Source organism: Grampus griseus (assembly GCF_964374135.1).
Source record: "Grampus griseus genome assembly, chromosome: 3".
Classification (NCBI taxonomy): domain Eukaryota; kingdom Metazoa; phylum Chordata; class Mammalia; order Artiodactyla; family Delphinidae; genus Grampus; species Grampus griseus.
In genome coordinates this window covers 56,579,995-56,606,545 of record NC_139019.1, presented here as the reverse complement: position 1 = coordinate 56,606,545, position 26,551 = coordinate 56,579,995, and the positions used below count along the sequence as shown (strand labels likewise).

Genomic DNA, 26,551 nt, shown 5'->3' with positions numbered 1-26,551 from the left:
ATGATTTATAGTTCAGGGTTTCTCAACCTTGGCACTATTGACATTTTGGGCCAGGTAATTCTTTGTTGAGGAGTGCTGTCCTGTGCACTGTAAGATGTTTAGCAGTATCACTGGCCATAGGTGCCAGTATTACCTCTCCAAGTTGTGACAACCAAAAATGTTTCCAGATAATGTCAAATGTCCCATTGGGCAGCGGACACACACACACACACACACACACACACACACACACACACACACACACACAAAACTGCACCTGGTTGAGAACCACTGATTTAATTTAAGTTAATTTAGTTTATATATGGCCAATGTACTCAAGCTTTATTGGTACCTGATATAAACATCAAATTACAGATCTGAAAGTATTAGTCACTAAAGATATCCTATTAAAAAATTAAGTGGACAAAGAACATATGGGATCACCTTCACATACAAATAACTGCCGTTCATTTATATCATGTCTTTCACTTGCCTCTGAGCTAAAAAAAAAAGGGGGGGTGGGGAGTAAAACAGTATTTAAATTTCCAGAAGTTTTTAAAAAATACAATCTACGTAAAAGAAGTTTAATCCGTAGATAGTACTAACAAATTTTCCAAGAACCAATTTAATATTAGAATATAACCAATGCTTTAACAATTGGCCTCATCACCAACAATATTAGCAACAGTTAACATTTTCTGAATGTTTATTAGGTACTAAACACTGCTAAGTGCTTTCCAAGTAGTTTGCATTTAATCCTCACAACCTCATGAGACAGCAGTTGTTATCTCCACTGCACAATCAAGGAAACTGAGGCCTTTGCCAAAGTCACACAAGGCTACGAAGTGGGGAAGCCAAAACATCAACCTTAGGAGCCTGGCTCCAGAGCCTACACTTGATGCATGGTACAGGATCACCCTCCTCAAAGGGCTGGAAGACATGAACAGCTGGTGTATTGAACACAATATGCTGTTTCAGCACTACTGTTTTACATGCTTTATTAAAAAATAAAACCACCCAAGCTTGTTCTAGTTAGTAGTATGCTCTCAAAGTCTGATTGGCATTGAAATGTTCAGGGGTACAGGACAGGAGGAGGCAAAAAGATAGTGTTTCCTTGCATATAAACCCCATTCAAGCCATCACAGCAATAGAGCCTACGAGCTCTTTATGCCACCCTCTAAAAATTTCTTCCTGGTTTCAATTACCATCATTCAATCAGTAACTTATAATGAAACAAAAACACTTCTAAATTCTCTTGAAAGTTTAAAACTTCCATAAAATAAATGAATAGATTTATTTAACTTTATAAATTTAACTTCCTCGAGCAATAAGCTTTTCTTAAGCCAGCCATTAATAATTCAGTCATGTAATTTTTAATGGCATGTGTATTTGTTTATAAGAAATACACTATATCATTTTTACAATTAAGATTACAAGATGAAGTTTCAAAAAAATCACGAGGTGTGGGCTTCCCTGGTGGCGCAGTGGCTGAGAGTCCTCCTGCCGATGCAGGGGACGCGGGTTTGTGCCCCGGTCCGGGAAGATCCCACATGCCGCGGAGCGGCTGGGTCCGTGAGCCATGGCCGCTGAGCCTGCGCGTCCGGAGCCTGTGCTCCACAACGGGAGAGGCCACAACAGTGAGAGGCCCGCGTACCGCAAAAAAAAAAAAAAAAAAAAAAAAAAAAAAAAAAAAAAATCACTAAGTGAAATGATTTAAAATTAAAAACATAAAACATTTTATATCAAAATACTTATTTTAATTAAAAATATCCCCAGTCCCAAATTCATTTAGAAGAGCCCAAAATTAACCACGTCCTCTTTTTAAAAAGACTACTTTACTAGGTCTCAATTCTCATCTGTAAAGTGAGGGAAGTAGATGAGCTAATCTCTGAGGTCTCTCCACATCTAAAATTTTACTCCATGATTTAGTGTAAACAAATTCACATGAGGAATGGCAAAAAGGTCCCTAAATAAATAAGCATTTTCATTTCAAGAATTTACTTACGTTCCTTCTCTAATATGGATGGCCACAATGCTAATTTTTTTAAATAGAAAACTAGATATAGCAAACTTGTGTCCCAAATAAATGAATAAACACAGGAAGAAATACTAAGTATTACATAAAATCCTTTCCAACATTTTGTGGTTTTGTAATTAATAGGTCTTTTGGGAGGCAGTTACACACCCAACCTCTCCTGCTATTTGAATTGTAAGTTTGTCTGCTTTTAAAAATACTTGATGTACCTCATAGCCCAAGAAAGTTTTAAGAAAGAGTATAATATTATACCAATCTTAATATTTGGAATTCAGGATGAAGACATGACAGAATAGATGACTTGGTGAAAACAAACTTAAATTTTTCAAGTTAAACAACATAGTTTAGAAAAATTCATTTACTAAATCTTTAAGTCCTTATAGAATTATCTGATTACAACTACGATGTGGGAAAAATAAAATTTCTATATTAAGAAATAACACATCATATTAACGTATATTTATCAAACTAGGAATATTAATTGCTGAATGTAAAGATATGTTGAAGGACTTTCTAGTTTCTTAAAATTTAAAAATTTAAAGTTTCCCTTACATGCCTCAATCACAAATTAAAATCCTAAAATTAACTAGAAAATTTGAAAATAATTCAAAATAAATCATTATACTGTGCATGAATTATTAAAATCTGAATAAACACAAGATTAGTGAGATTTTAAGGCCGTTAACCCACTCGCTAGTGCTTGGAGTTGAAACCTTATGGACGGTCTGATAGGCTAACACAGGCATTTTGTAGCTGAAAAAAGCAAGAGAGGTGAAATGAGTGTCAGAGTCTAAGACTTATTTCTCAGCTCCAAGTGTAGTAGTTTTTACTAATTGCACTATGGCTTCTGAAAGGGTATAGTGCTTTCATTTAGAGGCCAGTCAGTTGCTCAAAAAATACTTGAGTGCTTCTGGGTGTCTGACAATGTTCCAGGAAGGGAATACTCAAATAACTCTACGAAGAACACCTGTCACTACAATGTAAGCGCCACGAGGGCAGATTCTCATTTATTTTGTTCACTTTTATTGCCCCTGAGCGAGCAAACTGCCTGGCAGAGAAGAGGTGCTCAATAAATACTTGTAAAATGAATAAAGTCGAGATGGACACACTACTTGTATTAGAAACAATCAAATGATCGTGTCATTTAAAAATCAGATGATCATGTCATTTAAAAATCAGGCTGTTATAGAGGTAATTTAAAACTGTTGTAGAATAGTTAATGAAAAAGTTTCATGTATACTGTTACAAGGTTTAAAAAAGTTACAGGAGTCTATAAATAGAACTATCCTTTTTCTGGTTAAAATTTAAAACAGTACATAGCCATATAAAGGAGTATAGAATTAAGAGATTAACAATTGTCTCTGAGTGATGGGATTACACATGACTTTTCATTTTGGTTATATGAACTTTTAATCATACAAATATGATCACACATACAGTCAGTTATTTAGCAAATCCTGCATTCAATCTGTGTATTAAAAGAAATCAGTCTCTATGACATTCATGTAAAAGGACTGAAGCAAAACACCAAAACACCAAAGTAGACTTTACAACATTCTTTTCATTTGCAAAGAATGAGTGAATTTATTACAAAAACACTCAATTAACAACTGAATGCTCATTAAGCATCCAAATGCTTAGAGTGATAGTAACTCTTTCATTCCACATGTTTAAAGCAAGTGGGTTACTACAAAGTGAAATCCTTTGAAATAAGTAACCCTTCGTATATTTTTAACACATCTCAAAGACAAAATCTGAAGTGTAAGAAACTTTTAAGTAGTTACCACACAAACCCTACTTACCTTCAGATTTTAATTTTGTAAGAACAAAAATCAGGTAGTTGTTAAAGTCTGGATATTGATTGAGTTGTTCCAGTTTCTAGAACAAACAGTAGTTAAGGAAACTTCTCAGTGTAATCTAAGGAAGGAATTAGGCAGTTTTAACCTAAAATCAAGAACCTCTTTTGTGATTTTTAGCCTTGCATTTTTTCCAGTAAGAATAAAAGTTATCTTATTAAAACCATCAATATGCTATTCAAGAACACACCAATGGTCGTGTTAAACCTCTTGTGCGCTTTATGGCTGAAATATTAATATTTTACATCAATTATATTCAAGACAACATAAGCCAAGCTCCACCTTCAGCAAGGCGCATATCATATGAAAAACATTTTCAAAACAATTTCTTTGATTTATCTGAACTTAAAAAAAAAACCCTAATCAGAAAGGTATTTATAAAATAATGACAAAAATGAAAAGCATCTCAAAGAAAGAAAAACAAGTCTCTTAAAGATCACTTAGGGAAATTAACTTTATAAAATCGCCTTTTAACTTAAAGTACTTTTATTAGACTCATTTGTTCTTTAGAATTCAAAAAGTTAAGATAAAATGCTATTTATGTGCAAGTCTACACATCAAACCTTATAACAGTCAGTGTTATAAAATTGCCACACTGCAACAGTTCTACAGTTCTGCCCCCCCACCCCCCAACAAGACCTAACGTTTCCAGTGACACCAACGTGCAGGTATTTCATTCTGTTGGCAGGCAACAATGACATAATGCTCTACTATGTCTTTCTTCATGCCCTCTAATCCCTAACATGCTTTTTAATAACACCTCTAATTGTGTTTTATTAGACAGAATTTTCTCAATAGACCTAAATCTTTAAATTAAATCCACGACACACACTCTAGGAACACCATATTAGCTACTTATTATACACTAGAATACTCTCAGTGTTCAGTGCTCAGAACATAAATTAACTATCAAAATACATTTCTCTAGAAAAATTCCAAGGTGTACTTTCTTTGACCAAAAAACCCTAGTGATTTATTTCTTTAGTGAACAGCCAAGATTAACAGCATGCTGATAAGCTAATAATCTTTTATAAATATTTCCTGATAAGGTTCACTTTCTTAGGACTTGAGCTATCTATCCATAATAGTATAACGGTCTTTCTGAAAGTGCTCAAGCCTATACAAAAACAATAATTACATTCCCTCCAAAGGAGACATAAAAGAACAAGGTCGTTATTAGGCACTCTGAAAATATAAAGCAGTGAGTATTTTTAAAATACTATTAACCTTTATCTACTGAAATTTAATTTGTTCCTTATGCAGAGGGCATACTATGCTCCAGGCACACAGAATAAACCGTAAATTTGATTCCTAGCGCACGCATAGTACTGAGCATATAAAAAGTACTTAATAAATATGTACTAAAACAAAAAATTATGACATACAGTGCTGTACAAGAAATTACAATGCAGTTTTGGGATTGGCTAACTTAAGAAATTAACTGTCACATAGCACCTACAATTCATCAACTATCAACTTTTATCATTTCTACAGCTATGACAACACAAATTAAGACTGAGCCACAACAATGTTTCAAATACAAGCTCCAATACACCCCAAAACGACTATTCTTCCCTCAGTACTAGCAGTATACAAGCGAAATGGCTTAAAAAAAAACAAACAAACCAAGTAGACCTAAATCATTAACACCTCCATTTTAAAAATAAGCAGTATTAATTAACCAAAAGGCTAGATACTTACCTACTGAAAAGTTTTAAGTTACAGCAATGTAGTACTTCTTTGAGAAACTTATTTACCAGAACTTCTCAAGTAACTGTATTTAACTTAACGTTTATAGTGTTTTAAATTTAAATACGTCCAAACTACGCCAAAAGAGCTTACTTACCAAATTCCATACTAAGCAATCTTCCGTTTATTAACAATAAAAATTAAGAGTTGTTTTTTTTTTGCAAACAGCAGACTTAAGTTTCCTAAACAATTAACTTCGTCTTAAAATAAGAGATAAAACGGTTATTTCTGATCGGGTGAATTTGTTTCCCTCATTGGATGCAGCAAGAGCTCTCCATTTGACCACAGTTTAGGGCACTACAGAAAGCACACAGTAGAGGTTTTGCTTCTTCTCTTAAGCCTTTCTGCCTCTAAATCCGTAGTAAAAGGACCAGCAAACTCGGTAAAGACTTGGTAATTGAGCAGACCGTCTTGAGCCAAAGATTTAAAAAGAAAATCTCACTTGGGAGGCAGGGAGCTCGCAACAGGTGTTGGCACGAACAGACCCGGGGTGAGGCCCGAGACCCCTCACTTCTTGGTTTCCAGCCCTTCCGGGCAAGGGCCTGGCAGAAACCCCAGGCCCAACACCCAGGCGGTTCAAACCCCGCGCCAGCTCCACCCCACTCAGGCCGCCGATCTCCGCCGCGCATACAGCGCTCTGCCCGCCGCCCCCTCCGCGCATTGTGTGGGCCGGGGCGTCGGTCGGGGGTCAGCGCCGGCACCCGTCTGCTCCGCTATCCACCCCCGTCAGCCGGTCAGCAGCGGGCGGGGACGTGACGGGCGGCCGACTCACATGTCGCGATCGCGGGCGGCGGCCAGCAGCCCCCAGCCTCCCGCGGGCCGGAAGCCGGCGGGCGCTGCGGCGCTCCGAACCGGAGGCACGAGGGCCGCGTGCGCGAGGCGGCGGGCAGGGGCGGCGGCGGGCGGGCCTCTCCTCACGGGCTGGCGGACGGAGGGCGGAGGGATCCGGGGAGCGGGAGGAGGGGGAGGGGCGGCGGGAGCCACCCGGCCGCCGAGAGCGGGCCCCGCGCAGGGCAAGCTGCGCGGGCGGCGTCGAGGCCTCAGAAAGGATACTTGTTGCACGGTTCTCTGGATGGTGGTGTCGGGGGACTGGGACTCCTTCAGCAGCTGCAGGATTTGCTGAAGCCCTTGCTCGTCAGGTTTCCACTCATACTCCATCTTGGTTTGCTGCAAATAAAGCCAGACACAGGAAGAGACGGAGCAAATGTTACTCCCCGTGCATAGGCCCGAGGGTTTCCCGCGCCAAGCACCCCCCTCCTCCCCGCAGAACGACCCCTGCGCTCCCCGGACGCCTCGGACCTGCCTGGGGCGCCCCGAAAGAAGTCTCGGACGGTGAAACCCGGGGAAACTGATCCTAGCAGCTCGGCCGCCAATGTCTGCTGCTGCTGCCGCCGCGGCCGCCGAGCGCAAGGAGCCGACCAGACTGAGTCACCGCGAATTTGCAATCTGGCCCCTAGATCCGCTCACGGGAGCCCCCTGGGTCCTAGTGCCACGCAGTTTTCTCCAACCCAACTCTAGTTCCATCCAGATTATTACTGATTTAAGGGCTAATCAAAAATCAAGTCCTTATCAAAATCCCTGCGAAACACCTGAAGAGATCTGATTTTGGGTTTCAGTCATTTTAAGTTAACATGGTTAGTAATTAAGAATGACTGTAATAAGGAAAAAAGCCTGATAATTCCCCCGACAGCTGAACAATACTTGAGAAGAAATAAAAATGTTTACATTTCAGTTTGATATATAAAGCACTAAATACTAATATTTAGTCTAAAACATTAAAGATGCATTGCAATCACAACCCACACTTCGATAAACACTACATGTTGCATTTACATTTGCATAATTTGACCGAAAAAATGCATCCTTTCATAAACTTCAACTTTTGAACTCTTTATTAAGAGTTCTTTATTATAAACTCTTTATTAGTTTATTTCAGGTGAAATAAACTCCACCTGAAATAACTGCATTTCACAACTAATGACCTTGGGCTGAAGAAATACAAGAAAAATAACGCAATTTTACAACTGGATAGTGTTGAATTCTATTAACGTGTTTTCACATACATTTTCTCATTTTATTATCACTCCGACCGGAGGAAGCATTATTTGCCCCCATGTGGCAACTATGGAGCAAAAAGATCAGAGGAAATTACAACAGTTAATTAGTTAAGATTGGGAGGACAATATAGGTTTCTTAAACTACCATGAGTTGCATCTGCTACAATCAATGGAAACTATCATATCAATGAGTTTCTTTAAAACTAAATGCTTAAATAGAAACAAAACTTAAGTATCAGGCATGAATTATTGTAAAAATCAAACTGAATTTTCTGAAGGAGAGGATGTTTTCATATGGATCTACTACTACTTGATGGTTTGACAGCTGAATTTAGTCCCTTCCTAGCAGGGGTTAAAAAAAATTACCTGACCTTACAGTACCTCTCTAGTTAGCAGTGTTTTTCTGTTTTTAAAAAACCTTTTCCTCTCTCCTTCTTCACCTTTATTTTCTGCTTAATATCCTGTAATCTGGCTTTGCTCACTGAATTCTACCAACTTCCTAAATGATCCAACACCCAAACAAAACCCCCCAAAACAAAAATGATATCTGGACATAATATCTATTAATAATATTGTAGTGTTTTTATTCCAGTCTCCATTCTGTGTGTTTATATGTTTTATAATAATGGGATTGTCTTGTTTCTTGGCCAATTCCATATATCATTAAATATTAAAAGTATTTTTAAAAGAATTATTCCATTGTATTGACATGCCATAATTTTAATAAACTTTCAATTGATATAATATATACAATAACCTGTACAAATCATAAGCATACAAGTAGATGGATTTTTATAAAGTGAATACCTGTGTGACCAACATCCACATCAAGATAAAGATCATTACCAGTACCAAGGTTTCTCTTGTACCCATTCTCGGTCATCAACCCATGCCATAATCCCTATTATAATTTCTATCACTATAGACCTCTCCCCTTTCCCTCTTGACTTTTTTACTTCAGAAACTTCAAAAAAACTTTACAAAAATAATATTACAACAAATCAAACAACATGGTTGTACAAAATAGTTAATTCAATTTCATCACTAAGCTTACCTCCCCGACAGAATCAGTTTTAACAGTTTGATATGAATCCTTCTACACCTTTCTCTATTCTCAAACATACACATAGCTCTGGTTTGTTTTTTAGGATCATGCCACATACTACACTCTATTAACTAAAAACTTTAAAACACATAATATCGCATGGCCATCATTCCAGGCCACTACATATAGATTTAACTTTTCACTTTTTAATAGTTGCACATTGGTCTTTAGAATGGATAGAACATAACTTGTTCAACTATTTCCTGATTGGCTTCCAGGTTTCTTCTACTTTTTTGTGACTACAAACAACAAGGCAAAACACATTCTTGTACTAATGTCCCCCTACCCAGTAATGGCAACCCAGTGCGATTATTAGGCCAAAAGTATGTGTATTTAAAAATTTCTAATAGTTATTACCAGGTTACTTTCCAAAAACAGTTGCAATCCACACTCACCAATAATATGTTTCCCATATATCCACCAGCACGTTCTTTTAATTTTGGTTAATCTAATGGGTGAATATTTTAAATTTCTCCTGTTCCTGGACGGGGGAGGGAGTGGGTGAAGAGGGGGTGAGGAACCTTAAAGTCTGAGCCTTAGTTATGAGTTGAGCTGCTACCATGCATATCCCACCTGCTGAGGTGACAACTGGATACCTACTTAACTCCTTAGCTGCCTTTCTGAAAAAGAAACTAATGCCAGGGGCCAAGAGCAGCCAAGTCCAAAAGATACCTTCATCATACCTATCCTGAGGATGGCTGCCCCATATCATTACCATGCTTCCTTCTTTATCCCTGCATCAAATAAACAGAAGTCTTTTTCTTTTTGAATAGCTTAGTATTAAGAACACTTAATGTGATCAGCCTGTGATGATGAGATAGGAAGAACTGAGATAAACTGTTCCCTCACACCTTACTCAAGTTATCTGGAACAAAAGGCTCTCAAAAATATTTGATTGTTGGGCTTCCCTGGTGGCACAGTGGTTAAGAACCTGCCTGCCAATGCAGGGGACACGGGTTCGAGCCCTGCTCTGGGAAGATCCCACATGCCGCGGAGCAACTAAGCCCGTGAGCCACAACTACTGAGCCTGCGCATCTAGAGCCTGTGCTCCACAACAAGAGAAGCCACGACAATGAGAAGCCCGCGCACTGCGATGAAGAGTAGCCCCCGCTCGCTGCAACTAGAGAAAGCCTGTGCACAGAAACGAAGACCCAACACAGCCAAAAATAAATAAATAAATAAATTTATAAAAAAAAAAAAGAAAAATATTTGATTGTTAATTGCTTGATAAGAGATCTCAGGCCACTTTGAACTTCTATACCAAATTTTTAAATTGTGGTAAAATATAAATATAAAATTTAGCATTTTAACCATTTAAAGTGTACAGTTCAGTGGCATTAAGTACATTTTCATTGTTGTACAACCATTGCCACCTCTATCTCCAGAACTTACCGCATTTTAATAGCCATTAAAATTAGGAAGAATCTTATCCTAGGGTAGCCAGAGATATCCCAGGGTTATTTACATAATGTCTGAAGTACTTCAAGCTAACCAAGCACACCAGAATTATGAGGTAGAAATCGTTTACTTAAACAGTAAACTACATCTATATTAATTAGAATATCAAGATTAATATTAAATTTTCTTAAAATAGTTACTATTCTTTTCGTACATTGAAGACTCAGAAATGTTTCAGAAAAGGGAAACAGCGCTTCAAATTTTTCTCTTTTAGAGTACACAAATCATGCTGATTGGCCCATGACATTCAATGGTAAGTCCCCGCTCCCCCACAAAAGGCATTTCAATAAGCCAAGACAGTTATTTGAACTATCTGTACAGAAGCTGGCACCAGAATAAAAAGCTTGCAAGAGGTAAGTTACTGTAAGATAACATCTTGGCCTTCAGAAGACTAAACTTACTCTAGTCCTAAACTGTTAAGAACTTGAATTTACATTAAAAATTTGAATTTACTAGAGTTTATGAGAGATAAAGAACCCAGACTGGTTGAAGTAAAAATAAGGCAGACAGAAGGTCTGGACTCAACCAACCTAAATTTAAATCCTAGTTCTTTCACTTAGTAGCAGTGAAAACCTGGGCAAGTTAATTAATCTCTCTGAGCCTCAGTTTCCCAACTATAAAATGAGAACATACTGACTCTGTAATAGGATTATAGATACTTGCCTGGCATACAGTATGGTTTGAAATTTAGAGGCTGTGTTTGTTACATCAATCAATGATTTTCTGCTGCCTGCAAGATGAAATCTAACTTCTTTTTCATGGAAGAGGCTCTTCATGATCTGGTCCATCACCTCCAGGGACAGCTTTATCTCTTACAACTCAACCTCCAACTTTTATGCTCCAGCAATACCAGCTGTGCCTCTCATACCTCTGAGCCTTTGAATAGGGACTTTCTGTCTGGAGTGAACTCTTTAAATTTGACCATTTGGCAAACTCCATCTCACTCTTCAGAGATATGCTCCTCTACTCAGTTTCCAGGTATTTACTGAGAGTCTTCCTTGGCACTATGATTGGTACTGGATACTACTATTTCTCTTCTCTAACATTACTGTAGGACCTCCCCACAAGACTTAAGTATTTTTTTCATTACAAATCTATAGTTTATGGCTATTTCCATTTCACAAACTGTCATATTATAATTATTTCCAGGTCTGTCTTAACAACACATCATGTGTTCCTTGAGAGCAGTGATAGTATCTTTTTGCCCCTTTGAATCACTCTAGCAGAGGGATTCAATAAGTATTTGCTGAATAGATACTATTATTGTTCATTACTCAAATACTATTATTGTCCATTAATTCAACTGAATAAATATTAAGCTGAGCAACTACCATGTACTCAGTGAGCATTAGAGATTCAAAGGTAAGTAAAATACTGTTCTTGCCCTAAGTTCTCATTTAGTGACAGAGACAGACGCACTACCTATGAATGAAGTATGTGATTGAAATGCAATAGGAAAAAAAAGAAAATATTTTGCCAGGAAGAAAGATGTGCTTTTCTCCCATATGCTTCAGAGTCTTTCTTCTCTCCTAATTTCAATTAAATTCAAACAAATATTTACTGAGCAGTCAAATGTTTCCACCTATATGGTGAATCACCATGAATGTGATAAATGTTGCCATCAGTGACATGATTTCCCAAAATGGTGAACAATTCTTGGTAGAGTTCCAAGCAAAACAAGGTACAATCTTCCTTCAATAATACAGTAGTTTTATTCCTGGAAAACTCAACATTTAATTAAAATCCTGCAAAAAATTCCATGTGCATATGTGAAACTAAGACTCTAGGCTCTGACAGCTATGAACAGATTTTTTTCACCTATGTAACTCCCTAATGGGACATTCAAAAGTCATTCAGGGCTCCAGACAATTCTTAATGATGAACATCTAGTACTCCTCAGCTCCACCTACTAAGTGGCAAGAGCACCTCCCAATTACTAGGACATTCCCCTCCCCCCTCAGAGAGTGGCGCTGCCTCAGTGGAGAATGACTGTGGTAGGGGATAGTACCAGGGGCTGTGGGGACATTATGCTAACCCAGTTAAGAAGTCAGGAAAGGACTTTCTTGAGGAAGTGACTTTTTACCTGAGATCTAATAGGACTTACTAAAAAGTGAAAGTGAGAGGAAGGCAGGGCTAGGAAGACCTCACAGACTATGTTAGGAAGTTTGACTCAAACCCAACTAACCTGGTTCCAGGGTCCAGTCTCTAAGCCCCTGATAAACTGCCTTTTAAACAGAAACATCAATTTCTGTAAACTGGGAAACTAATCATAAAGAAAACCATTTGTATACTAAAGAAATAAGATGTATTTGATACCTTTGTAGTGAGGTAGAAAAGTAAAAATCGTATTTCACTATTATAAAAATTATAATAGATCTAAAAAAGCAGTATGTATACAGTGTGAAAATATAATAAAAATGAGATATTTCAAGTATTGAGTTCAAAACATTCTAAATCTGATCTTCACAACATCCCCTTCTTGTAAGTAGGTGGGAAGTATTATCTTCATTTGACAAGCAGATAAATCAAAATACAGCTTAAGTCATCTGCTGAATCATTTGCTGAATGTGAATCAGATCTTCCAAAATAAAATGTCTCTTACACTGGTTTTTTACAAAAAGATGTTATGATGAACAAGAATGAAAAAAAAAATCAGAGATGTCTAGAGGGCTAAAAAGAGCATGCTATTTTTTTAAAAGTTATTTAATAAAACTTTTATAAGAAATTGAACCAAAATTCAGGTATGAAGGGAAAGAAGGGAAAGTCTAAAGGCAGATGATTATTAGTAACTTTTTAAAAATGAGGTTTTTTTTTAATGTCAAAGAATGAAAATGTCGACAGGTTTGCTAAATAATAGATATCAGTAGAACTAGAAGGTTCTTCAAGAGATTCTATAAAGTAATCAGAGATTAAGGATCAAACAAAAAAAGGGAGGAAAAAGCAAAAGCAACCATTGAGCCCAAGCTACTTGAGGAAATGAGCTCAACTAGATTAAAGGGCAGGGACCACAGCATATGGATCCTCTGATGTTACATGGTGCTAGACACATAGTAGGTTTTAAATTGTTCTTGACTGATTGATTAGGGTGATGGATCTCATTCACCACTTGGAAGAATTATGCTAAGAGGTTAAAATTATAATCCTCTGGCATCACAATTTATTGTCGTCTAAGAGCTGAAAGATTTACAGAAAAAAAAAAGAAAATGAAAAATAAGTACTATGGAAAATTTAAATAAATGTATTCTTAGAGTGCCCTTTCAGGAAGACCTCTGAAGACGACTAGTCATGAGACTCAAGTGCTAAAGTTTACAAACAAACATTTTTTTAAAAAGACTAGTATCAAACTGAGCAGGTTACAAGAAGGAAAACTAGATCTCAAAACTCACTCCAATCTACAATCAGGTACTTCCTATATAATTCAGTTCATTAAATATTCACAGCAGCACTATGAGGTAGATATTAAACTCTACTTTATATTAACTGAGGTTGAAAGAGGTTAAGTAGCTTGCCCAGCCAGTACGTGGCAGATTGAGCATTGAAAACAACATCTGTGTAATTCCAAAGTCTGGACTGTGTCTAGTAAAAAAAGCAACCCTGCTAGCATTTATGGAGCACTTCTATGTGCCAGTTATTATACTAAGTGATTTAAATGCATGATCTCATTTAATTCCATGAGTAGGGACTACTATTACCTCCATTTCATAGAAGAGTAACAGGCTTAAGAAAAGTTGAGTAATGTGTCCAAGGTCACAGAAATGGTAAAGAACAAAGGCAGGACTCAAGCTCAGATGCACCCAACTCCAGAGCCTGTGCACTGATTCATGCTGCCATATTATTCTCATTCTGCCACTTCCATGAACATGTGACTAATCCTTAACAGAACTCTTGGGTAGAGTTCATGGGTAGGCTTATCTTTTTCTTTCTATTCCATGCATCACCAAGAACTCAAAAGCTCTCTTATTTAAGGGTATCCATTCTTTAGTTCAGGTGTGATAACGGCACTTTGCTTTTCAGAATTCAAACTTCTTATTGTACATCAGAATAAAAAGCTGATAGGAGTAATACTTCCCATATATTTAACTTTTGGTCACATAATTTTCATCATCAAAACACCAATTGTCTGTTTATTTCTAAGACAGATTTAACTGTTTTAACTCTTTAATATCACAATTGGTCTCACTCTCCATGTACCTTAAGCTATGTAAACCAGTGGTTCTCAGCCCTGACTGGGCATTATACTCATTAGGGGCTTTAAAAAAATATGATGCCTGTTCCCTATGACCCCCACTGATTCAATGTAGGAGTGGAGCCTAGGCACCCGGGCATGGGTATGTTTAAACAACTCCCAGGTGGTTCTAATATACAGCCAGTTGAGACTCTTTGTATTAACTCAATAAATCTGCTCCTGGCAACTTTCATGAGTTTCTTACTCTAATGAGCAGCAGTGTCCTAGCTGTACCAGAAATGACAGAAAATAGAAGAAAGTGGAAGCGAATGCAGACTGTACTGATTAACATGGAAATATTCTAACCACTGGAAAAATGTCTTTGATGAAAACCAAAACATAAGAACATGTTGTTTAAAGTCACATCATAATTTGTACTACTTGGTAATGACTGCATGTGTTGGAAGCTATTAAGTACAATGGTCATTTACTTCATTATTTATCAGTGACAGAGGCTGGGTAAGGAGTTGTACTTAGGTTCTTAGAAATGGAAACTTGGGAAAAGTCAAGATACGGGGGAACAACAAAAGTTGTTATATAAATTAAATACGTTAAGTAAATTATAAGGAAAACATACTAGACAATTATGGTCCTTGACCAGCCAAATACAATTTAAATTCATATATCAAATCAACTTATCTTGCAAGTAATAACCACATCTTTCTTCAGATGGCAATATTAAGACATTCATAAAATTGAAAGAAAACCTTTCTAAATAATAAGCCCACACATTAAATACAAATATACAAAATAAGTAAATTAGGTCCCTGATTCTTTTAGCATTGTAGCTTCATTAAAGAGCTTTACTAGAGATCTTCCCAATGCTACATTCAACTGACTATTCTCATTGAATGTGTCAACCATACTCTAACACAGTTGTCATTTCTGTGACATTGATTTAAGAAAAAATCCTCTTTTATTAACATGATTGTAAATTCCATTTCAGAATGTAAATTCCATTTCAGAATGTTCACTGATCATTGCCTAGTGGTTTCAGGTAAACACAGTGCTTAATAATTTTCAAAGTACTGTTACACTTTATTTATAATTTTCAAAACTAAACTGTGAGTTGAGGAAACAGTTTCAGTTATGTTAAGCAACTTGCTGAAAGTCAGTTGGTTAGTAAATGTTAAGACTTGGGTTAGATTGCTGGAAACTTCTCAAATTTGGGGAGAGAAATGAACATCCAGATCTCAAATAGGTTAAACCCTAAAAAGGGCTACATCAAGAATTTATTATTGTCTTAAGTCAAAAATAGAGAATTTTGAAAGCAGCAAGAGAACAGCAACTCTTCACATAAAAGGGAGCCCCCATAAGACTATGAGCAGATTTCTCAACAGAAACTTTGCAGGCCAGGAAAGAGTGGAATGACATATTCAAAATAATGAGAAAAAAAACCCACCAAAACTTGTCAGCCAAGAATACTATACCCAGCAAAGTTGTCCTTCAGTAATGAAGGAGAGGGACTTCCCTGGTGGCACAGTGGTTAAGACTCCGCACTCCCAATACAGGGGGCCAGGGTTCAATCCCTGGTCTGGGAACTAGATCCCACATGCATGCCGCAACTAAGAGTTCTCATGCTGCAACTAAGAGTTCTCGTGCCACAGCTAAGGATCCGGTGAGCCGCAACTAAGGAGCCCATGTGCCTCAACTAACCGGCAACCACAACTAAGGAGCCCTTAAGCCGCAACTAAGAAGCTCGCCTGATGCAGCTAAGGAGCCCGCGAGCCACAAGTAAGGAGCCTGCCTGACACAACTAAGACCTGACGCAACCAAATAAATAAATAAATATTAAAAAAAAGAAAGAAAAAAGAAATTAAGGAGCGATAACGATGTTCCCAAACAAACAAAAGCTGAGGGATTTCATCACCAGTAGATCTGCCTTACAAGAAATGATAAAAGAACATTCTTCAAGTTGTAAAGTAAAAGAATGCTAATTAACATCCTAAAACCATATAAATGTATAAAACTCACTGGTAATGGTAAATATATTATGAAACACAGATTCTTTGACATTGTAATGGTTGTATTTAATTCACTTACAACTCCAGTTTAAAAGTTTAAAAAAAAAGTATTAAAAATAACCATAGCTACAATACTTTGATAATGGATAAGCAGTATAAAAATATGGATACTGTAACATCAATAACCTAAAATGTGATAGGGAGAGAAGTAGAAGTATAAAGTTTCTGTATGTTCTTGAAGTTGTTATCAGCTTAAAATAGGATGTTATAAGATATTTTATGTAAGCCTCATAGTTACCACAAAGGAAAAATCTGTAGTAAATGCACAAAAGATTATGATAAAGGATTCAAAGTATAACACTACAGAAAGTCATCAAATCACAAAGACAGCAAGAAAGGGTCAAAGGATCTGCAAAACAGAAAACAATGATCAAAATGGCAACAGTGAGTCATCACCTATCAATAATTACCTTAAATGTAAATAGATTAAATTATCCAATCAAAAGACAAAGAATGCTGGAAGAAATAATAAAAAAAAGATATAATATGCTGCCTAAAAGAGACTCACTTTATCTTTCTGGACACACATAGATTGAGAGTGAAGGGATGGAAAAGATATTTCAAGCAAATTGTAACCAAAAGAAAGCAGGTGTAGCTATACTTATAGCAGACAAGATAGACTTTAAACTAAAAATGGTCTAAAGAGACAAAGAAGTTCATCATATTATGATAAAGGAATCAATCCATCAAAAACATATAACAATTGTAAACATTTATGTATCCAGCATTAGAGCACCTAAATATATAAAGCATATAATACCAGAACTAAAGGAAAAATAAACAGCAATACAATAATAGTTGGGGACTTTACTACTCCACTCTTACAGAGAATCGATAAGGAGACACTGGACTTGAATAACACTAGAGAGTAAATGGACATAAACACATACAGAACATTCCACCCAACAGCAACAGAACACACATTCTTCTCAAGTGCACACAGAACACGTTCTAGGTTAGATCATATGTTAGGCAACTAAGTAAGTCTCAACAAATTCAAGACAGAAGTTATATCAAGTATCTTTTCTGATCACAATGGTATGAAAGTAGAAATCAATAACGGGGAAAGCTGGAAAATTCACAAATACACGGAAGTGAACACATTCCCGAACAACCAATGGATCAAAAAAGAAACTAGAAAAGGAATAAAAATATATCTTGAGACAAACTGAAATGGAAACACAACATACCAAAACTTATGAGATGCAGCAAAAGCAGCTCTAAGAGGAAAGTTTACAGCCATAACCACATACATCAAGAAAAATAAAGATATCAAATAAACAACTTTAGCTTATACCTCAAGGAAATAGGAAAAAGAAGAACTAACTAATCCCAAGTTTAGCAGAAGGGAGGAAATAACAAAAATTAAAGCAGAAATAAAGGAAATAGCGAAAAAGAAAATAATAGAGAAGATCAACAAAATCAAGGGTTGGTTCTTTGAAAAGATAAACAAAATTGACAAAAACCTTTAGCTAGCCTAACCAAGAGAGAACTCAAAATTATAAATGAAAGAGGAGACATTACAACTGATACCACAGAAATACAAAGGATCACAACAGATCACTATTATACACCAATAAATTGGACAAACAAGAATAGATAAATTACTAGAAACATATGATGTACCAAACTGAATCATGAAGAAGTAGAAAATCTGAACAGACCAATAATGAGTAAGAAGATTGATAAGATTGAATCCCAACAAAGAATAGTTCAGGACCAGATGGTTTCACTGGTGAATTCTACCAAACATTTAAAGAAGAATTAATATAAATTCTATAACTCTTACAACAAAATGAAGAGGAGGGAACACTTCCAAATGCATTTTATGAGGCAACAGCATTTCCTTGATAGCAAAGCCAAGTTAGGACACTAGAAGAAAACTATAAGCCAGTATCTCTGATGGATAAAGATGAAAAAATCTCAACAAATTACTAGCAAACCAAATTCAACAGCACATTCAAAAGATCATACACCATAATCAAGTGAGATTAATCCTTGGGATGAAAGGATGATTCAACACACACAAATCAATCTATGTGATACACCACATTAACAAAATGAAAGATATGAATCATATGATCATGTCAACAGAGGCAGAAAAAACATACAAAATTCAGTAACTGTTCCTGATAAAAACTCTCAACAAACTTGGTATAGAAGTGGTATAGAAGAAACATACCTCAACATAAAAAAGGCCATATATGGCGAACCCACAGGAAGCATCATACTCAATGGTAAAAGGTTGAAAACTTTTCCTGTAAGATCAGGAATAAGATAAGGGTGCCCATTCTTACTACTACGATTAACCACAATACCAAATAACCATGCAAGATAAAAGTAGTAAAAGGCATCCAAATTAGAAAAGAAGTAAAATTGTCTCTGTTTGCTGATGGCATGATGTTACACATAGAAAATCCTAAGGATTCTACCAAAAAACTAAATGAATTCAGTAAAGTTACAGGATACAAAATCAACATACAAAAACCAGGTGCATTTCTATACACTAACAACAAATTATCTGGAATAAAAAACAAAACAGTTCCATTTACAATACCATCAAAGAGAATAATAAAATACTTAGCAATAAATTTAACCAAGGAGGTAAAAGGTCTGTACACTGAAAACTATAAAACTATGATGAAAGAAACTGAAGAAGAAACAAACAAATGGAAAGATATCCCATGTTCATGAAGTGGAAGAATTAATACTATTAAAATGTCCATAATACCCAAAGCCATCCAGAGATAATGCAATCTCTATCAAGATTCCAATGGCATTTTTTTTTTTTACAGAAATAGAAAAAACAATCCTAAAATTCATATGGAACCACAGAAGACCCTGAATAGCCAAAGCAATCCTGACAAAGAAGAACAAAGCTAGAGGCATCACACTTCTTGATTTCAAACTATATTACAGAGCTAAAGCAATCAAAACAGTACTAGCATAAAAATCGACATACAGACCAATGGAAAAGAACTGAGAGCCCAGAAATAAACCCATGCGCATGCAGTCAACCAATATTTGACAAGGGAGCCAAGAATACTCAGTGGGGAAAAGAGAGTCTGTTCAATAAATGGTGCTGGGAAAACTGGATATTCACATGCAAAAGAATGAAACTGGACCACCTTCTCACTCCATTTACACGAATAAAATCAAAATGGATTAAAGACTTGAATGTAAGACCTGAAAACATACTTCTGAAAAACACAGGCAGTACCCTCTTTGACATCAGTCTTAGCAATATTTTCTTGGATCAGGCAAAGAAAATAAAAGCAAAAATAAACAAATGAGATTCATCAAACTAAATTCCTTTGGCATGAAAAGGCAGCCTACTGAATGGAAAATGGTATTTGCAAATGATGTATCTGATAAAGGGTTAATATCCAAAATATATAAAGAACTCATACAGCTCAACATCAAAAAAACCCAAACAACCCAATTAAAAAGTGGGCAGAAGACCTGAACAGACATTTTCCCAAAGACATACAGATGGCCAACAACACTGAAAAGATGCTCAACATCATTAATCATCAGGGAAATGCAAATCAAAACCACCATGAGATAACACCTCAAACCTGTTAGAATGGCTATTACCAAAAAGAACAGAGATAGCAAGTGCTGGTGAGGATGTGGAGAAAAGGGAACCTTTGTGCACTGCTGGTAGGAATTGAAATTGGTACAGCCACTATGGAAAATAGGATAGAGGTTCCTCAAAAAATTAAAAACAGAATTACTATATGAGACAGCAATTCCACTTCTGGGTATATATTCAAAGGAGAGAAAAGCACTATGTCAAAGAGATATCTGTATCCTCACGTTCACTGCAGCATTATTTACAATAACCAAGACATGGAACCAAGGTATGTGTCCACTGATAGAAGAATGAATAAAGAAAATATGATACACACACACACACACAGGAATATTATTTGGCTATAAAAAAGAAGAAAATCCTGTCATTTGTGACAACATGGATGAACCCTGAGAGCATGATGCCAAGTCAGATAGAGAAAGACAAGTGCTGTATGACTTACTTATATGAGAAATCAAAAAAACCCTTAAACTCATAGAGAGCAGACGGGCAGTAGCCAGGGGCCAGGGGAGGGAGGAATGGGTGAAGGTGATCAAAGAGTACAAACTTCTAGTTTTAAGATGAATAAATTCTGGGGATGTAATGTACAGTGTGGTGACTATAGTTAACAATACTGTATTATATATTTGAAAGTTGCTAAGACAATAAGTCTTAAAAGTTCTCACCCCACGTCCCCCAATTTTTTTTAACTTGTAATTTACACGAGATGATGGATATGTCAACTAACCTTATTGCAGTAATCATTTCTCAATATATACATATATCATTACGTTGTATATCTTAAACTTACACAATGTTATATGTCAATTATATCTCCATAAAGCTGGTAATATATAAAAAATAAATAAGACAGTTTTACTACTACTTCTACAAGAAAACAAAACACGTTGGGTTGGAATGTATGTCTTTCTGGTCCAATGTTTCTTTTACTTCAAACTGCTTCTTTAATTCATAGTTCATAAAATATTGAAGTATAATTAATTAAAAGAACAGCTTGTCTTAAAGTAACATCACTCTACACTGATTATTTACTTGATGGTTCATGTGTGGACATACATGCAAGATGGAGACAAATCTGTAGGTACCTTAGCAAGACTATAATAGCTCTTGCTAAAACGTTGGTAATGAATGATTAAAAACGTATCAGCACCAGGCAAGCTATTGATTATAGCTGCACTTACTGTATTTAAGACGATGGTAAAAAGGGCTATAATGCAAAGAGCCAAGTTTCCCATATAACACATCTGAAATTATAAGTAAAAAAAAAAAAAAAAAAGTATGATTCTCTATTTTAGTATCTACTTTAAAGTGAGACACGCCTGTATAGTTGATAGGGAGCTAAGCTGACAGTTCTTTGAAAAATTAGATAGCACATGGGGACAACCATTACAGATCATTTTGGTAACCACAAGTATACTGTTTCATTACAGTTAGAGTCCTCCTAAAGTTCTGAAGTGAGAGGGCCCTATGAGTTTCTCATTCATGTCCAAAACTATCTTTGATTGTTAAAGTGTAATGGGCTGATTCAATATTTCACATTCATTATTTCACATTCAATATTTCAACAGAAAAAGGAACATAGCACAATGCTCACCGGCCAGGGCTGAATTGGTAAAAGGGTCAGAGCAGTTTAGACAGTAAAACAGAAAGGTGATAAGTGGTAAGTAGTCAGTAGGCTGATTACCATTAGTTTTTATCTAATCTTTCCTTTGTTCATTGAAATCTCACTCACACATACAGGGGCATATATCATTCAGATTTCAGCTGTGGGAAGACAGACACAGCAGAAAAAACTCATGAAAGGAAATCAATTTTTATTCAACACAATGTTAGTGCCTGAGCTGAATACTGTTCTACACTATTTTTGTTGCTAAGCAGGAAGACAGAGGAAAAGCATGGGCTCCAGAGTCATACATACAATCTCAGTTCTGCCAATTGTCTTTTTTAGGAAAGTAGCTTAACTTTCAGAGCCATAGTTTAGTCATCTGCGAAATGGTATTGATGAGAAGATTAACTGAGAATGTAAAATGATGCAATAGTAGGTACTTAATGTTCAATCCCTTCACACTTCACCCCCCCCACTAAAATTATCATTAAGACACAGTTTTACTGATGATAGTTTGTATCGTCAGATAGAATTAAGATGAAGATTACTTAAATTATTTTTGTATGATCAAAGAATATGCAACAAAATGGGCTGTTTGACCTGTCATTTTTTTTTTAATGACCTGTCATTTAAATGAGTTGATATTCTAAAGAAATAGAAAAATCAAAAGAGAAATATTGGAGGAATAGAGGAACAAAGAAAAGAACCAGAAATCAAGTGGTGAATATTAAATCAGATATAAGTGTAATCAGGCTGTAAAAATTTTGTAAGGGTGAAAACTAAGTAGGTGATTAAGGGCAGTCTTCTATTGTTTTATTACCATGACAAAGAAACAATGAGGCTCAACCAAGACTGACACATAAAAAAATTAATGAATATAAAACCTAGAAAAAAATGTGAGATGGTAAGGAAATCTGAGATTACACTAGACATAAAAGATAACACTAATCTCTTATACATACTAAGGAAGTGTTCAGTTTATAAGAATATACCCTTAAAAACTGAACCTTGGGTTGAAAAGCTTATTGTTATCTTATAAACAGAGACACTGAGTTATCTATCAGCCAACTAAATATCATGTTGTTATCACCATCCATCCCCCTCATCCCATGAAATTGGAATTTATCAATTCAAACTTTAACTGTAATTAGAAAATAGCGATCCCAACATCTTATCTCCAAAATGAAAACAGCATTAGACAACATCCCTATCTTGTTTTTTTAAAAATGGAGAAATCAAGACCCAGAAACCAACATTACAAATTAATTAAGAAAAATAATTTGATTTCCATTTTTAAAAACATAGTAACAACACCCAGTTCTATATTATAAGGTTCTTTTCCCTCTTTGTTTTTGCATAGTGCACTGATTTTCTGATAATTGTCAGTAAAACCAAAGGCTCTTTCTAAAGGAAACTGAGTAGCCTACAGCCCATGTCTAACCAACGGTTCTAATGGCAAGGTTGATACTTTGTGATTGCATTTCCTAAATGCAATTAATTAAACCAGGATTGGGCACCCAACTCTCCACATGATGAATCCCAGCACAAACAGATAAGCTAAGTCAATTGAATTTCCTTTCTCAGAAATATAAACAGGAAGTACTAAGATCATTTAAGCATTTACCAGTTCTCAAAGCAGAAGCTAAAAGGTCACAATGTGGTAGGCAAGTGGCCATCATTCGATTCCACACACATGACAAAATTATAAAGAGGCGGGAATTGTAAGCAAAAGCAGAAGAGAATGGACCAGCACAGAGAGGAAGCAAGGAAGCATTGAGCAAGATTACATGGTCCACCAGAGTGACAGTATCTGCTTCTTGGAGCTGCCTTGCTTCCAGATGGCTTTCTATTTCCACAAATGACTTTAAAAAAATAATAAATCTCTCCCTTTCTCTTAAGACAATCTGAATTAAGTTTTCTTCCTTGGAACCAGAAGCACTTAATCAGAATAGAAATAGTAAATAACTATTTGAATATATAATCACATAATTTTATATATATATAAAAATAAACTATTCCCAAAATGTATTTGCTTTAAGTAGAAGGAACTGAACTTTTTAGGGGCGTTCTCTCAGAACTGTAGGGCTCAGAACTAATGAAGGCTGATGACTATCATGTAAGTCAATTTCCTCAGACTGAACACCAGAGTAAATCTGAAAGCTGGCATGGAAGTCTCTGAGAGCTAGTGAGCATAATGACTACACCCAGATGGGCAAAGAGCAAACTGAATAGGAAGAATAGAGAAAGCCAAGAACAAAGCCAGCTGCCAGTTCAGGTGTGCACCCTCTTTACAGACAACAGAATTCCTTACACATCCACTTCTATTCCTCCTCTCCCTTCTCTTGCCTTTTTCAAATTATATTACTTTGGTTCTGAGCACTGGCCATCACTGCCTCTGCTGCCATCAAGGGAAAAATAAATGCCTCAAATTCATTTTATTAACATTTATACTAATGGGATATGTAGGGACAGTAGTAACATACCCTCACTGTGATGCCAGCTTTCAGGTAATACTTGCTTCCCAAGACTCAGTTCACATCTCAAAGGACCTAAAACATCTCTTATCATGATTTCCAGGAGGCACCACTGTTTACAGATATGGTGGATAAACACACGCTTTATTTGAACAATTATAGAGGGAGCTCCTAGCATATTTCAGCAATACAAACTTAGGCGATCCAACAAAACAGTAATACGGTTGGCCATTTCTATCCGCAGGTTCCACATGCCAGATGTGGAAGGCTGTCTGTTCTACACCACTTTATATAAGAGATTTGAGCGTTGTGCATTTTGGTACGGGTGGGGGTCCTGGAACCAATCCCCTGCAGATATCAAGGGACAACTGTACATTAATAACTTTACTTATGTGGAACACTAATTTAGAACCAATAGATAACACATGAAAGAAAAATTCACAAGAGGAAATACAACAGTAAACAAACATGGGAAAATGCTGAATCTTACTAGTAATCAATAAATGTAATAATGAAGTAATGTTTTTAGACTAATTAGCAAAGATAATTTTATAACAATATCCTATGCTGCTGAAGACATGATGAATCAACTCTAACAAATTACTGGTGGTAGTGTAAACTAATACAACCTACTGGAAATCAATTCAGCAATCTATATCAAGAGCTATTATCCATTTTTATACCCTTTGTCCTCATGATTATATTTCTGAGACTGCATCCTAAGAATCTTAATTACAGAAGAGAAAGCATTATTCTCGAAGATTTTAACCCAGGAGTATTTCTAATACAACAATAAATATATGGGTAACTAAAACAACATTCAACTGAAAAAAGATAGTTAATTTCTGTAATGACATGGAAAATGTTTATGATCAGAAAGTGAAAAAATGATAAAAAGTTGTATGTAGAGAACAATTATAGGGAATTCCTTGGCGGTCCAGTGGTTAGAACTCCATGCTTTCACTGCTGAGGGCCCAGGTGTGGCCAAAAAAAAAAAAAAAAAAGAGAGAACAATAACAAATATGTAAAAAACATGTATAAAAAAGACAATTATTAAATGGAAAAAACTGGAGGGAAACAATGAAAAGCTCGCAATGTATTAGGATATTAAGATTATGAGTCCTTTTTTCTTTTCTCTTAAAAAAATTTTTCAATATTGTGGTTACATTACCTTCATAATGAAAATAAATAATAAAAATCTCCAACAGTATAATTACTTTAAGTCATAAATAGGGCAGGAGAAAAGACCCCGGAGAACGTAACTATATTATGGTATGACGCTTGCTACTCATAATAATGACAGAATTGTTAAAAAGTTTAAATTATACCTCTCCTGCTTTTTAAGAAGGTGTGAAACATAGTTTAGAAAGTTTTTTGTGAAAATGCTTAAAGGTTATGGTACTTAAAGCGTTAAGTTTTAGTTACAGAAAAGTGATGCACTTGCAGCAACTTTTTCCCAGATCATGCCATTAAAATGAGTAGACACAATGACATGAAGATAACATTGAAAATAAGAGTATCTTCATAGTACTGGGGAAAAACACATTCAACCTTTGGAAAGCAAAAGAACTGTACCAAACCTTATACTAGAAAACAGTAAATGAAAACTGTTTATTTAAGATTAAAAAATTGTTTTATGATCCCAGAGACCTAGTCTCAGAGAAAGGCTGTCCTGAGAATTAGAGCACAGAAGTTTTACTTTTGCTTAGATAATGGGAATTATTTACAGATTCCATACTTGTGATTAGTTTTTTATTATGGTTTTAATATCTTATACGTATGGAGATATTTTTTAACAGTGCTATAGTAACAAATTAACGTTGAGACATTTAAATGTAAAGATATACAAAAACAGTAAGCCTACTACAAAATTTACAACAAGAATACCATAATTCTTTAATATAAAAAGAATTTCAAGCATCTCTCATCAACTTCCTAATTTTTCAAAACATCGATACATAATTCTGGAAATATCATTTAAGAAAAAAATCAATAAATAGCTCAATTAAACCATACACTGAACTAGAAGAAAAAAAATCCCACAAAAATGTAAAAGCCAAAAGCAAATTAAAATGAATTTTACCTTAGAAAAGAGGATCTACAATTCTTCTACAACAGTTCTTGAGACTTCTGTACTAGTAAGTTCTATTGATTTTCCCAATAATTACAACTATAAATATTTTAAGCAAAAATTACTAATGAATAAGAAAATTTTGACTACAGAAATAAATAAATGACCATATACCACAAATAATTTAAATTTGTCATTTAGCATATACGGAACTGAAAAAGGCTGGAGTTCTAGTACTTTTCATTTTGTTAGTTATTTGTGTCATTTACTATTTCACTCTTTAAGAAAATAAATCATAAATCATTTAAGTAATTTAA

The 26,551-nt window shown here is 35.7% G+C and overlaps 1 protein-coding gene across 1 annotated transcript in view; it reads right to left on the bottom strand.

Annotated features, from left to right (window-relative positions):
- The window catches only part of LOC309819559 (transportin-1-like), a gene marked incomplete at its 3' end in the record, with an annotated part of 46,284 nt that overhangs the window by 5,682 nt on the left and 14,051 nt on the right, over window positions 1-26,551 (bottom strand). Inside the window, exons 2-3 of the mRNA XM_082649834.1 lie at window positions 6,673-6,786; window positions 3,817-3,892 (exon numbers count right to left, since the gene is read on the bottom strand). Of these exons, the coding sequence (XP_082505960.1) occupies window positions 3,817-3,892; window positions 6,673-6,786 (190 nt within the window). The remainder of the gene's footprint in view (window positions 1-3,816; window positions 3,893-6,672; window positions 6,787-26,551) is intronic.